Below are 14,659 nucleotides of genomic sequence, written 5' to 3' on the forward strand. Positions count from 1 at the left end.
TTTTGTTTTTCTGCAGCTGAGCAAGATTTTGGTCAGTGCTTGGGCAAAAATGATGAAAGAACAGCCAGTGTAGGGCTCTGAATGCAAGGACACCACCCCTAGGCTCAGGAAGCCTCTGACCTGTGCTTAGGTGGATGCAGGGAAATACGCTGAGGAAAAAGCACTATCATCCTGTAATTCTGCAGGACTCCAGCTTTTATTACCAGACACAGACAGAAATAATATATGGGCTGAGCGGCACTTGGGTGTGTGCCACACAATGCTGATGTGATCTGTTCTTGCTCTTGTGAATTTGGCATGATCTGTATGAGTCTGGGCAACAGAAGATTTTTCATATTGTTTGTTTTCAGTTGGACTTCTTTGAACTCTCCTAAAAGACTGATTCCCACCCCAATTTAAAAGCAAAGCTAGGTAGTCATAGATGGTTCAATACGTATTTAGATATAAAGTTGCCTTTTGAGTCCTATGACAACCCTCCTCCTTGACAGCTTCTTGTATCAAATCCTAACAAAAGATTCTCTTTGCTTAATGATCTGAAGTAGTTTCCCTTTTGCCTTCACAGCCCTACCATTGTCTTTATTAATTATATACATATATATCTGTATGTCAGATCTTTGTGTGTACACCTGCACATGTGCACACACACGAGGGCTGATTCAGAAGAAATGCCTCCAATTTTATGTTGGCCCACAGCATCAGAAGCGGATGTCGGTGGTATGGCAGTAGAGGTTGAACCTTCCCATCGGTATTTCATTACATGTTGTTGCCATGTGACAGATGGCAACAGAGGGGCACTCTGATAAAATAGTGTCTGACATGAAAGTGCATATGAACCGAAGTGGTGTCATTTAATTCCTCCATGTGGAAAAAACAGCACCTGTTGATGTTCCTCTACACTTGCTGAACATTTCTGGATACCAAACAGTGGGTGTGAGTACAGTGAAGTGGTGGGTGGTGCATTTCAGCAGTGGTGACAGTGGGTCATTTCCACTGGTGCAGATTGCTCCAAGTGTGGCGTGCAGGCTCTTGTTCTTTGTAGGCAAAAATGCACAGCTGATGGTGATGACTATTCTGAAAAGTCGTGTTTTGTAGCTGAGAATTTGGTCTATCAAATAGTGTTATTGCACTCTTAGTAGCTGTTGTAGTTTCCATGGAAATAAAAAAGAGGTATTACTTTTGGACCAACCTATGTATATTACGTTTCAAATATATTCTTATTCTTTAGTTTGCAGCATTTCTTTGAGGTAGTCTCGAAGAAAGCTTCTTGTTCCAGTTTTCCCAGCTAACTGTAAATCTTTCTTGCCTTCACTGCTCAAATGCTAGCAGGCATCTCTCAGGCAGCTTTCAGCTTTCTACTACTGTTTCTTCCCTGAGCTGTTGGAAACTCCCAAATTATACATCTGTAGCTCATGTTTCATTTGCAAGAATCATTCATTTTTGCCCTTAATTTGTGTTCCAGCTGGCACTGGGGATTGTGGCAGTCCCAGACAGTGCTGCAGTGCTTGACACTGTAGATCCTTCTACTGAAACTTGAGCGTTTTCCATCACACTCCAAGGTCTTTTTATTCGTTATTGGTTGTTTAGGTTGCTTACTAGGCTCCAACAGTATATTTTCACTCCTGCTGTTCTCTGATCCAAAAGCTAAATCACATAGAAGATAAAGGAGGCAGAATTTTTGTGTTTTTTTTTTTTTCCCCATGTGTTCCTAAACTTTTCCCTGCCTAACTGGTCTAATACAAATGATATAACTCCACAGTTAGCAGTGGGTCAGAAGATGCTGTTGTGCTGGATGGTATAGCCCATTGCTAGTGGAAGCTGTTTCCTCCTACTTCAGTTACAGCTGATCTCCTCAGACCTATAGGGTCACTGGCTTTGCAATTTAGGTTCCTCCAGGTCTGAACTGTGCTTTGCTGTACAAGTCTGAGAAGCCAGGTTTATCTGTTACATTTTGTGGAATGTGCTCTGAAGACAAGAAAGCTAAATATTCAGTGTGGTAGCTGTCTTCTGAGCCATTGAAATTATCTAAGAGATGCAACTTTTCTGTAATTAAGAGGGAGCAAATGCCAAAGCATCATTTTCTAATAGTTGCTATGCGTCCCATGGACACAGTATAGGAACTGCACTTCAGATCCCTAACAAGATGTTCCCTGTCTATATCCTTTCACTTTCCTATTCCTATGCCACTTCCGGCTTTTCACAATATGGTAGTAGTTTGATTTTTGACTCATAGCAGAAATCTGGTAAAGGCTGCTTCTATCTTGCATTTGTGGAGATGTAAGGAAGTCCAGCAGGGAGCTCAGCAATAAAACATCTCTGAAAGCAAACCACATGCAGAGGTCAGAGACAAAGGCTTCTCATGTCTCACAGGGAGTAGAGGAAGAAGAACTTTTGCCAGTTTCCAGCTTCTTCCAAAGCTGTGCTGGGAGATGAGAAAGGCCCCTGTCCTCTTGGCATTGTTAGAAGAGTGTGTGTGTGGATAAGGTACTGTAAGGAGCATGAACAACATACCAGAATAAAAGTTGTACTAAATAATAGAATGGACTGTCATAATGGTGTCAACAACAACAAAAAACTATTTCTATCTGGGGACTGTGGCAGCAGGAATGACATATGCAAAACAGTGCCATTAACCATTAGAAGCTATTGCTTAAGAAAGGACAACGAAAGGAGAGAACAAGAATGATGGCCTTTAGAAGATATGATCTGTATTCTGCTGCTTCATTAGAATAGGTTACTTAAGATCTCTGTGGTGTTTAGTGTCTGTTGGTCCAGGTTTGCTTTACTTGGTCTTGTAAGGAAAAGATGGATAAAAATAACTTAATAGTTCTTTCAATTTATGTTAAAACTTTATATAACTTTATCCTGTCTTTGTGAGGGAACTCTCCAGGTTAAGCAAACTTCTATGCCCTGCTCTCAGTGGTGTACGTGTTAGTTGTGGCTCTTGTAATCAGACACGGATCAGACAGAAAACTTCACTTGCACTCCTTGAGGGATGTAGTGTCCCATTTTTCTCTCTAGCACAACAGCAGCAAGTTCTGTGATCATTGTCTTGCAGAGAAGTAATAATAAGGTAAAGAGGAAGCATGAGAATATGATGGAGCATAAAGGGTTTACATGAATACAGATGCATTGCTCCCAACCACTGAACCTATACTTTATAAGAATCATCATGGATTTGATGCCAGAAGCACTTTCCAAATCTCATGCCATCTGTGCACCTGGCAGAATACTACAGGAAATTCATTCGTACATCCACTTGGGAGCATACTCTTCCTTTAAAAACCAAACCAAACAAAAAAAACCCACCAAACACCCCCCTAAAACCCCACAATTTTTAGATCATATCTTACAGTGAACGATACTAGACTTCAAGCAGAATACTGTTGAGAGGATTATATTTTTCCATTTTATTTCTTGGGCTGGAGGAGTTGTTTTCTCAAAATGGCACAATGCCGTTACCAACATATCAATCTACTAACAAGATGGTACTGTATACAATATTTTCATCTTCAAGAGAGATTTCAACACAAATTTGTTTCTTGTCCTAAAGTGTATGGTCAACAGAAAAATATCTGTGACAGCCATAATGGTAATGATGTGAAAGAAGAGAGGTTTTCTTTACTATATCAATTCCTCTTATAGCACAGTAGCTGGTAGTATGTATGCTGTATAGAACTCTGACAGTGGGCAGGTGGGCTCACCACAAGAGATTGCCACTCTTAATCTGTTTTGAGGTGATTGTATACTTAATAAGCTGGGAGTCTTCAGCACGGGGAAGGTCTCTGTGTAAGGGTGTTTAAAAGATACGTACAAAAATGAATTGTTTTGAGGTAATGACTTACAAATGCTTGTTCACTTTTTTTCCTAACATTAGAACTGGAGACTAGCAAACAAAATGATCTAGCAGCATGCTTACAATCTGAAGGGGGGAAAATGATACAAGGTATAACTTACACAGTTAAATTTCTGTTTAACTGTGTAAGATGCTTTGGATGCAGTAAACGTATTCTTGTCAGGCAAATTCACAGGGAAACATAATGATGTAGACTTGAAGCCCAGGTTCAGGAGATCTTTATGTTGCAGCAAGAAGACAGTATCAATATATCCTTATCACTTTCTTGTATTCTTTTCCTTCCGATTACCTGCTACTGGGCTAGACAGACCTTTGGCTTGGCCTGGTGTCCTACAGCCATTCTTGTATTAGTGAATGGAGCTTTAGTATTCTAATCTCAGTAACGTGACTGACTGTATTGTCTTTATATGTTTATTTAACTTATGCAGTTGCTAAGCTTGGTCTATGTGTGATTTGGTACAAAATATTACAAAGACATGAGTATACTACAGAACAACTGCTTTTGCATAGTACCCAGCAAGAGATACTGTTAAAGAAAAAAGCAGGTTCTTCTGTGTGACTGACCAAAGAATTCAAAGCAGATGTCTACTCAAGGGAACACAACTTTTCCTCTTTGGGAAATACTGATTGTTATCATCTTTACAATTGCTTTTTTTGCAGTCGGAACCTAAGCCTCTTCAATGTCTTTAATTTCTGGTAGAGTGTTCTCTGTTTAAATGTTTGAATCTGTAGTACAGAGGTAGACTTCACCTCTATGAAAGTGACCTTTAGAAAGTGTGTGATAACTTTACAGGACATGTAGTGATCATCGGTTGGTTGAAACAAAAATAATTATGGCATAGGCATGGTATTAGCAGTCTTCAGCAGTTCTCACTTTGGGTTGCTATGGAACATAGGCATTATCTGAATCTACTCAGGCAGAATTAATCAGAACTCCTGAGGTCTCACCTGTCTCAGCTACACCATATTTTGCAATATATCATCTGTTATGTATGTTAGTGGATTCTATGCATTGTCCTTTCACTTCTGCAGGCAGTGTTTGGCATCTTAGGATGCGGTCGGGTAGGAGCAGTTGGTGGGAGGCTGGGGAAAAGCAAAGGGAGAAAATTGCTCTTGCTCCTTCCTCCTCCACTCATCTCTTCTTCAGTGAGATCATTCTGCCTTGTAGCCCTTGAAGTATCTCTTTGACTCCTTTCTCACTGTCATTCTGTAGGAACATGAGTAGACAGAGACTTTGGTTTTTATTTTCTTTTGTATAAAGGATGGAAGGTGAGAGGAAACAGAGGAAAGGGACAGGGATGACAATATCAGGAGATACCAGTAAGAGGTGGATAGCTAAGTTTTCAATAATACTTATAAATATCAGTGTTTTAGGTTGTTAATGGCAGGATGTCATGATCTCTTTAAACTGTAAACTTATTAAGGCTTCATTTGCAGGAGAGGAAAAGCTTGTTTTTGTAGCAAAATGCTCTACAGCATTAGAGAGAGTAGTTGCTTGCTAGGAAAGGCATTCCCTTTCTGCATCTTCTAGTTCCCTGCGCCTTTAAAAACAGAAAACAGTTTAAGTCATGATAATCTAATGAAAAATAACCATATTTCAAACTACTACAGTAAATTTGCTCAGCTTCTTCTCTCCCATCCCCCCAGATCTCAATTATGGCAGATGAGAAAAATGCCACAGGTGCCCCTCAGTTCCTTCACTTGTCAGACATTCTCATGGCTCATTTCACACCCAGGCTAGCCTGATGTTAAAAGGTATGTTCAGTCTTCTAATTTATGGTTAACAAGTCCGTATTATCTTTGTAATCCCTGCTGCCATGCAATAACAATTTCCAGTGCAGGTTCTACTGAGAGCTACAAATAATTTTTTGAAAGTTTACTGATAATAAGGAACAGTTCTTGAGAAATGAGAGAAAGCTTATTATAATAAATGTTTGCAGGTGTTAAATGAAGAGCATAGTTGAAATACATGTATGTAACAGCCTATTAAACCGGAGTCTCATAATAAGAGATGGATAATGATAAAGAAGCCTATATATTTTACAGCTCAGAAATTAATTTCTTAGACTTCTATCATTCAAGGAAATCACATTCAAATCACTGTTCAAGTGACATGAATTTTCATACTTGCAGTAATCTCCTGTATTGACAGTACATCAAAAATAGTTCCCTGAAGAATAAGTCTAATTTTCTAACTCAGTCAGCCCTCACTTTGAAGTCTGAATTGGGATGGTGATGGAAAAGTTTCTGCAAAGGTTGAAGTACGGAGCCTTAAAGCATTCTTTATTCTTCCAGTATAATGATGGCAAATCTACCCTCTCTCATTTCAGCCCTTTGAATAAGTTCCTAAAGCAGAGAAAGGTAGTTTCACCTTGCTGTGCTTAACTCTTTCAGTTCCTTTCTCTTCTAGATCTTGTCCAACTGCCGTTAATCCTACATGACATTGTTTCAAGATTTTGATTAATCTTACAAAAGTGAAACTCTTAACAAGGCTTTTGCATATCTAATAGATGCGTGTTAAAGTTACTTCATTAATTACATGCAGTGTTTGAAGAGGGAAGATATGCAGGGCTGAGCTGCCCATGCAGTATTGAAAAGCTAGGAATATGCCTGTTGGAGGAGGGAGGTCCCGTTCAGAAAGGCCTGCAACGCTGTGCCTTTTCACCAGGACAAAAAGTTCTGCAGCTCCTTCCTGGCTCTTCCAAAGATGCTGAGGTGGCACATTTTTTGTTGAGTCCTCACCTTCCATTGCTGCCCTCAGCCCAGTCTTGTGCTCCGTGTGCCAACCCCTGTGCAACAGTGGTGTAAAACCATCTGTGCACCATTAGCATCCTAGCACTTGCTAAGGGGTACTCTTTCAGATGTAATGTTGGAAGAAATGATGTAATCTCATACATCAACACTTCTTAATATTGAGATAAATGTTTTATGAAAGTGTAATGATACTACTAAGCAACTGTACGTTTAAAAGTTTAGCTTCTCTTCCTCTTCTAAAATGGAAACTATCCCCTCTCTGCTTTGCTTCTTTTCAGTGCTTGTGTGATGGCTTTTACGTGTTCAAAATTAAGTGCTGCTGCTGTGGATTGCACTAAGGTTCAGATGGATGTGAGCGACCAATGCTGTTCATGTGCTGGATTTTCTGTTTGAGGGTGTGTCTGACTTTGTAGTGTGATTTCAGTGATGGAGACGATTTGGAAGGTTTTTAAATTTTTTATTATTATTTTTAAAGGAGAATAATAACAATTCAGTAATTAAGAAAACAAATAAGATAAATAAAATCCAAGTCCATCTGCTTCGCTAGCAGGCCATAATACAGCCACTATCACTCTGTTGCTAAGTTGATGACTGTCAGTATTTGGAGGCAAGTAGGTAATTATTCAGGTTTCTCTTTCTACTGTGATGCTCTCTGAAACACTCTGAAATTTTAAGATCCATCAACATAAGTAAGTATTTTTGGCCCAAAGTTCACTCAAATGTAGACTACAGTAAATCCACATACTAGGTGTTTATTTAATGGGAGGGCACACTGGAAATGTGAAACTAAAAGATGCTCCAGTGTCACGAATAAATGGGAACTAGTAAGGTAAGAAGATGCTAACTCTCACAGCTTCCAGTTCAAGGTGTAAAGTGGAAGGCACAGGACTGCCAAGCAGAATAAACTAACTCATTTGTATTAAGATGCTGAAGACACTGCCTTGCCATCTTCTGGCACTAATCAACGCACCTGTTATTGTTCCTATCTTTTGCATATGAATCTATGGGAGGGAAATCCAAAGATAAGATGGAGCCATAAATGATTCATGAAAATACTCGATATTTAAATAAGCCTTAACAAATATTTAGGGAACCTGATCTCCTATCTTCAATTCAATCTTCAGAATTAGCAAAAAATGATGGCAGTGTCTGCAGAACACTACTGGAGACGCCTATCCTTCAGAGATGAGCATGCTTTTGAACTGCCAGAGGAGAATAAACAAACCCTCATTATGAACATGCTTATGTCTTACATGGGAAAGTATAGGAAAGAGTGACTGTCTTACAGTAGTACACGGACAGCTTTTGTGGGATTAAATTTCTAATCTGCTCCTGAAGTGCTGTACCTGATATTTCTTTCCGCTTATGCCGAACATAAAATATTTAGTTAACTGTGTGGGCTGCAGAGCTCTGTAAAGTCAACAACTTCCTAATGCTCTTTTCAGAGGTTAAAGTATTAGGGTATCTGTTTCTGGCCATGAGGTTCCCAGAAAAGTTAGGGGTTTTAAAGATAACATGTATTTACAGTATGATTTGGAATCCTTGTCTTCAGCTTGATAATGTGAAATGGGGGAAAAATAATGTAATACACTCACCTGCATAAAATGATATGCGTGCTGATCACCCCCATTCTGCTTTAGATTAGAATTAGGACATTTAGTTTAGTCTAAATTTGGAGTTGGTTAGAAGGAATGATTTAATCTCCAGCATTTAAAACTGTTACAGAAATTGCAGGGGTACACTTGTGTCCTGTGCTACGTGTTCATGGGCATCAGCTGTAATGAGAGTTAGGGAAGCTTAATATCTCACAGATCTGACTGTTGAAACAGTCAAATGGCAACAGCAGCATACCTAAAGCGCCCAGCCTGGGTGTCTATGGCAAGTGCCTGGCTGTGGGGGGGAGTGTGTTGCTACAAAGACTGCTGGTTCCTGCAGGAGGCAGGCACTGTTGAAGGGGACCAGAAATCTGTTCACTCAGATCACATTTCCACACAGAGATTATTTCAGCCACGTAAGATATTGTGCGGTGATATCCCTGAATGTCGCTTACATCAGGCTTTGTGTGAAGTCCATAGAAAAAGAAAGATGCTCAAAAACTAAATCAGAATCTCCTCTAAGTTCATCTTCTCCTTTCTGAAAGCATGCTGTTCACTGGTAGCTGTACCTACTTGTACTTTCCATCTTGGTGAGGTTGTGTCAGACACACGGGATCCTGCTGCAGTTGCTGATAAGGTGAACAGGGGCAAGAGGAGGGGCAGGCCTTTCTGGGAATGGCCCTCCTGTGCTCGCCCCATGGCACCAGCTGTGGGTGCCCAGTGGGTGGTCCTGCCCTGCTGGCTGGCAGCAGTGGCCATCTCCACTGTGTTGAATGGCCACTGCAGCCACCAGTGTTCTGGGCTGTGCATCACTGTCATTCCTACATCATAGTGCACAGAGCTTATGTTTCAAATTACCCTAAATTGTAGGGCAGACATTGATGGGAGTTCTGGACTCGGTGACAAAGGTCATTCAGCTGGTGCTGAGCAGAGCTGGGATGCAGATCAATGTGCTTGTGGTGTGGCCACTGTGCATTCCCCAGTTTTAACATCTAGGATTTGCAGTAGCTCCAGGATGTTACCTTCTGCACAGGTGCAAATTGACCAAAATAAAATCCTTCTGAGAATGGGATGTTTCCTACATGTGAGAGAAATAAGTAAGTAATGGTAGAGAGGAAAGGTGTAAAAGAAGATAGGAGAATTTACATAATCTTGGTTCAGCTGCAAGTTCTGTTTGTTTATGGGTTTACTGAGCAAGTTTCAAGTTGAGGCATTTCAGACCTTGTTACTACCCTGGCAACAATGCAAGTCTTACCTATCTTTTCTTTACAGGGATTCTTTTATAATCTTGCACAGAGTAGTATAAGGAAGCTTTTGCTTGCTCTAAGTTGCAGTGTGGTTAACAGTAAACTGCAGAGCTGAATTGGCAGATCTTACTGATGCCGCAGTCTCAGTGCTTCTGACCGCGAAAACGTGAAGGCTGACATATTGCTGCTACTATGGTCAACATTAGCAGAATGAATGGACTTCATGTGCCTGATCTTGTGCTTTTACACTACACTGACAGTTGGAATTAACAGCAGGGAAGAAAATGTTAAAGGTTCATAGGCAAGGGAAGCGTGACTGGCTGCCAGTAACTGGCAGTAACCGTGATTTAAAAGTCAAATAAGCATGTAGCTCCTGAATGAGCAGAAGCACTCCTGAAGAGCAGTTGTTTATCTGAAAATTATTCAAATGGCATTATGGAGTTTCTCATTGAATGTCATGATGGTTTCCAGAACTAGTTTTTTTGCTCTGAACACAAAAAGGGGGAGAGAAACTACATTGCCAAATCTAAAAGTGCAATCTGGAGTCTGAATGAATGCAAGGTTTTTTTTTTTTTTATTCCTTATGCCTAATGAGTGGCCAAAAGCAGAGCCTCGCTTGCATCAGTTTGTTCCCCATGTTGTCAGTAATATCCTCAGTGATTCCTACTCTTGTGTGTGGCAATTTTTTGACCAGCTGTAAGTCATATGAGTGGGCTGGTACTCAAGCTAAGGGGAAATATATTGTCCATCTTTGTGTTGGCTCTTCTCAGCTTGTGGCAGTAAAAATGCAAAGGTTAGAAACTGACACAGAATAATGCAGAAATGAGGAAGAGGAGATTTTCTTCACAGTTAAGTTTCTTAATGATACCTTTCAGGATTTTGGAAATCTTCAAAAGCTCTTCTATCACCATAACCTATTTTGAACAGCTGCAAATTAAAATATACAAATTTGTCTGATTTGGTACATTGTCACACCCAGCAACTGAAGGCAAGACTGGATAGAATCTCTGGGTTGTACACACGTGCATGTGTTTACACTGCTCAGCTTTCTCCCATACAGGCTGTGCTGTGACATGTGCAGGGGGAATAGCGGGCAGATATTATCGCTGCTGACCCAGTAGACAAGCACAAGAATAGCTATCATGACTGCAGGAAGAAGCAGGGTTTGCTAGCAGGGTAATGGCATAGTGATATCTTGCTTTGATCAAAAAGGCACTAGACATCCCCTGGCCCTAGGAGCACTGAGTGCCAAAAGCTGTCAGACACGGAGTGTCTGTGCCATCTGGGACATGGGTTCTAGGAAAGGGGACACTGGGCTGGTGTAAGCTGCTACTGTGGTGTTGCTGAAGTCCTGAGGCAGGTACAGCTTACACCATCTGGTGATCTGCCTGAGTTCATTATGGTAGAGGGATGTCTAGGATTTCATTCTCTACGGTGCTTTGACCATACCCGTCTCCTTTTCCCCTTAAGAGTCAGTCAAAACAAAGCCCATTTTAAAAGAAATGAATGTAGAAAATGTGAAACGTAAGGATCTTTTACAGAGTGTCTTTTACAGTGCTGGGGACATAAAACAGAGCAGTGGAAGATAAGCCGTTATGTATGTTGAGGAAGTCTAAGAATAAAGATTATAGGCAAACAGTCTACCTTTCTTTACAAGGCCTTGATTTACATCCCTGAAATCTCAAATTTAGCTATTACAATGAAGTCCTGTTGCGCACAGAGCTGACTTTTTATCACCACTTAAAATCTAATTAATCCGTATCGAAGCACAAAGATTTCTGTTGTATTTTAGGGTGAGGGGTCATAGAGCCTTCTTTGTTCATCCTCAGGCTTGTAATCATCAGGCATTGGGATATAATTTTACCAAGCAAATTGGAAGGTAGCAGATCAAATCCTTATCGGAAAGACTAACTCATGGTTTAGTGAAGTCCTCCGTCCTTTATGTGAAACATTATATTCGTGAAGAACAAAAAAGTGTTTGAGAGCTTACAAAGGGTTAATAGCAAGGGCTTATATTTGGGGCAGCAGAGAACTAAAATCATCATAGCTTCTACCACCACTCGAGACAGCAGTTGTTACAGAACTGCTGGGGCGACCTTCTTCCGCAAGCTTTTAGGACTACTCTTACAATGGCCTTGGTTTATCGACCAGTGGCGCAATTAAGTGGCATGTTATTATCTCTGTTGGGATGGGTCCTATCCTGTCTCACTACCTATTTACCTCAGTGGAAAAATCTTAACTTGGAACTGAACGAACTGGAGATCTGGACCATGGGACTCTGGCAAGCTTGTGTTGTTCAGGAAGAAGGGGGAATGCAATGCAAGGACTTTGATTCTTTCTTAGCTTTGCCTCCAGAACTCAGGATTTCTAGGATTTTGATGTTTTTTTCCAATGGACTGGGGCTTTTGGGCCTCCTGTTCTCAGGATTTGGGTTGGACTGTTTGAAAATTGGTGAAAGACAACAGGATCACAAGAAACGGCTGTTGCTGTTTGGAGGAATGCTCTTCTGGATGTCGGGGATTACAGCTATTGTCCCGGTTTCTTGGGTTGCCCACTCCACAGTCCAGGAATTTTGGGATGAGAATATACCAGACATTGTTCCCAGGTGGGATTTGGGGGAAGCGTTATTTGTTGGCTGGCTCGCTGGATTTTGTCTTATACTAGGAGGATCCCTACTTAATTGCACAACCTGCTCAACTGAACTCCATCCATCTTCGGTCCATTACGCAGTAACAGAACAGCAAGATCAGTGTCAACACTTGGAAACTGAAACTAGGCCTTAAAACCAAAGGTTTTAAGTAGGACAGAAAGACTGCCCTATCTTTTCCAAACTCCAGTGCAAGCCAGCAGCTTGTTCCACTAGTAATTCAAAGGATTCTTTGTTACTTAGCTGATTTCCTAAACTTATGTTTTCTCCATAACTGGTACCTGAAAAATGGTGTATTTTCTCACCTGCAGAACTATTTAAAATGTTTCACAGGAGAATTTTATTTTTCATAGACTATGTAGAAAAGGTGTTTTTGTTTTCTCAACTGCACAGTAAAATTCTGAAAATGAATATGCATGTTCCATGGCATTTTGGCTTTTAACCAAAATAAGCTTCCTTTTTGTATGAAACCAATTAACTGAGCCTCAAAGCTTGATTCCCTGTTGCAATTTTCCACTTTCCTAATGCAGTGACATAGGAACTTTTTTCCACGTCCTTAATGCATGCACTGCCTCAGATTGTTTTTTGTGGACAAGCAAACTGTGCTAAGCACCCTGCAGATTTCTGAAATGCTACCATGATTTGCAGATGTCTTTTTGTGCATGGGATATTATGATGTGGTGCTTTGTACCCAAGAAGTTGTACTTTGCGATCTCAACCTAGCACATAAAACTGCTCATGCAAGTTATTCTGAGCATTTTGGCATCTGCAAACTTGCACCAAAAATGGGCTGAGAGACAAAAAATACTTATTCTATCTTGTTCTGATGCAGGTACTGAGGTTTTATGCATCCTATCAAAGGCTTCTTAGGCTCCATTCACCTATAGCAACACATTCTCAACACAGAACCTTTTGGTAGATAATACTTAACTGGCCACAATAAGGACAGTCTATTTAAGTAGGAATGCATTGATGTGATATTAAAGTACTCTGTATTTGTGGTTCTTATTCTAGTAGGAAACTAAGAGATGCCAAAATTCGCAGAAATGTTTCAGTGCTCTAGCAGACAGATGAAAAGCAAAGTATATAACTAAAAACCAAATATTAACCAACTCAACTAATGAAAGGTGAGCCCAGCTGTGGTCACACCCTTCAATTAGTGGTTTACCACGCTATTTCCTTATCCCCTAAATGCTGCACATGGAACCAGGTAACATTAAGCTGGAGGGGGAGGAGTATTTCATGCTTTATAAAGCTTTGTTTTAACATCTGCCAGTGTTCAGTATGTGCAGAGTATTGTCTTCAAAAACAATCAGTTCAGTGCTACTTTGACTGATAAAAATGGACTTGGTCCACAGACACAGGCTGCAGTTACTTGGATTGCTGCTGTCTGTAATAGGATGGATTTTAACTGGTACCTGTAACTATTTACCAGACTGGAAAAACCTCGGCTTAGACTTAAATGAACTGGAGCTTTGGACTATGGGACTCTGGCAAACCTGTGTAGTCCAAGATGTAGGAGGAACACAGTGTAAAGACTTTGATTCTTTCCTAGCTTTGCCCATAGAATTCAGGATTTCCAGGATTTTAGTATCTACGTCAAACGGACTAGGACTTCTGAGCCTCGTCATCTCTAGCCTTGGTTTGGACTGCCTAAAGACAGAGAATACAGAGCAGAAGCTAAAGAAACAGCTGTTACTACTTGGAGGAATACTCATGTGGATATCTGGAGTTCTGGTCTTAGTTCCTGTTTCCTGGGTTGCCTATACGATAATCCAGGAATTTTGGGATGAAGTGATCCCAGAGATCGTGCCCAGATGGGAAATAGGGGATGCACTGTTCAGTGGTTGGTTTGGTGGTTTTTTTATAATTCTAGGAGGCTCTCTACTCCTCTTGACAATGTTCTTCTCATCTGACCATCAATTACCAGAACAGTATACAATGGCAGATATGCAAGACAACCGTCAACAGGTGGAGGTTGGAAACAGAAGACTTTAAAAAGGGTACATACTAGATTTTTGGTTTTCTTACTCTTGCATTACAGTAAGAAAATGCTGATGAACAGACTGGCTATGTTTACAAGACTGGGGGAGGGATTATTACAGTATGGTTCCTTTCATTTCTACTTACTTTCAATTTTAATTAGATTGTTATAGCTCATCAATTAATATAAGTCACCATTGTTTTTCTTCAAAATCTGCTCAATTGCAGTGTTCTTTGTGGTGTTTTTATGTTTATTTGCTTGACTGTGTTGATGTTTTTTTCATTTTAAATGAGTAAAAAATTGTGGATCTCTAGGCACGCATGGAGACTTAACACTTTTAAATAGCAGAAGCCCTAAAGTTCTGAAAGAGTTTGCAGTGCCAGTTCAACATACATTACAAAAATCTAATATAAGACAAAACCTTAAATTAAATTCCATGGACTTTTATTCATTTGCAGTAGTCTAAACTGCTTCCTCAGTGTCACACGATACTCTCCATCCAGGGTGCGTGTGTGAGTGTGAACATATGACTGAATATATCCCAGCACCACCATACACACTCTCTGGAAAGCAAGCATT

At 40.4% G+C, this 14,659-nt stretch overlaps 2 protein-coding genes across 2 annotated transcripts; both read left to right on the top strand.

The window, feature by feature from the left end:
• Nucleotides 1-9,584: 9,584 nt before the first annotated feature.
• LOC100858925 (claudin-22-like) lies at nt 9,585-14,292 on the top strand. Its single transcript, XM_046940782.1, has one exon. The coding sequence runs from the start codon at nt 13,438-13,440 to the stop codon at nt 14,092-14,094; it is 657 nt and encodes a 218-aa protein (XP_046796738.1). The 5' UTR covers nt 9,585-13,437; the 3' UTR covers nt 14,095-14,292.
• Nucleotides 11,579-14,292, top strand: CLDN22 (claudin 22). The gene has a single exon (XM_040699650.1). It carries the CDS (start codon nt 11,579-11,581, stop codon nt 12,230-12,232), a length of 654 nt encoding a protein of 217 aa, XP_040555584.1. The 3' UTR covers nt 12,233-14,292.
• Nucleotides 14,293-14,659: the final 367 nt, after the last annotated feature.

The sequence above is a fragment of the Gallus gallus genome, chromosome 4, assembly GCF_016699485.2.
Source record: "Gallus gallus isolate bGalGal1 chromosome 4, bGalGal1.mat.broiler.GRCg7b, whole genome shotgun sequence".
NCBI lineage: Eukaryota > Metazoa > Chordata > Aves > Galliformes > Phasianidae > Gallus > Gallus gallus.

Coding starts and splice junctions, on each gene's coding strand:
- CLDN22 (XM_040699650.1), top strand. CDS start 11,579: ATGGCCTTGGTTTATCGACCAGTGGCGCAATTAAGTGGCATGTTATTA.
- LOC100858925 (XM_046940782.1), top strand. CDS start 13,438: ATGGACTTGGTCCACAGACACAGGCTGCAGTTACTTGGATTGCTGCTG.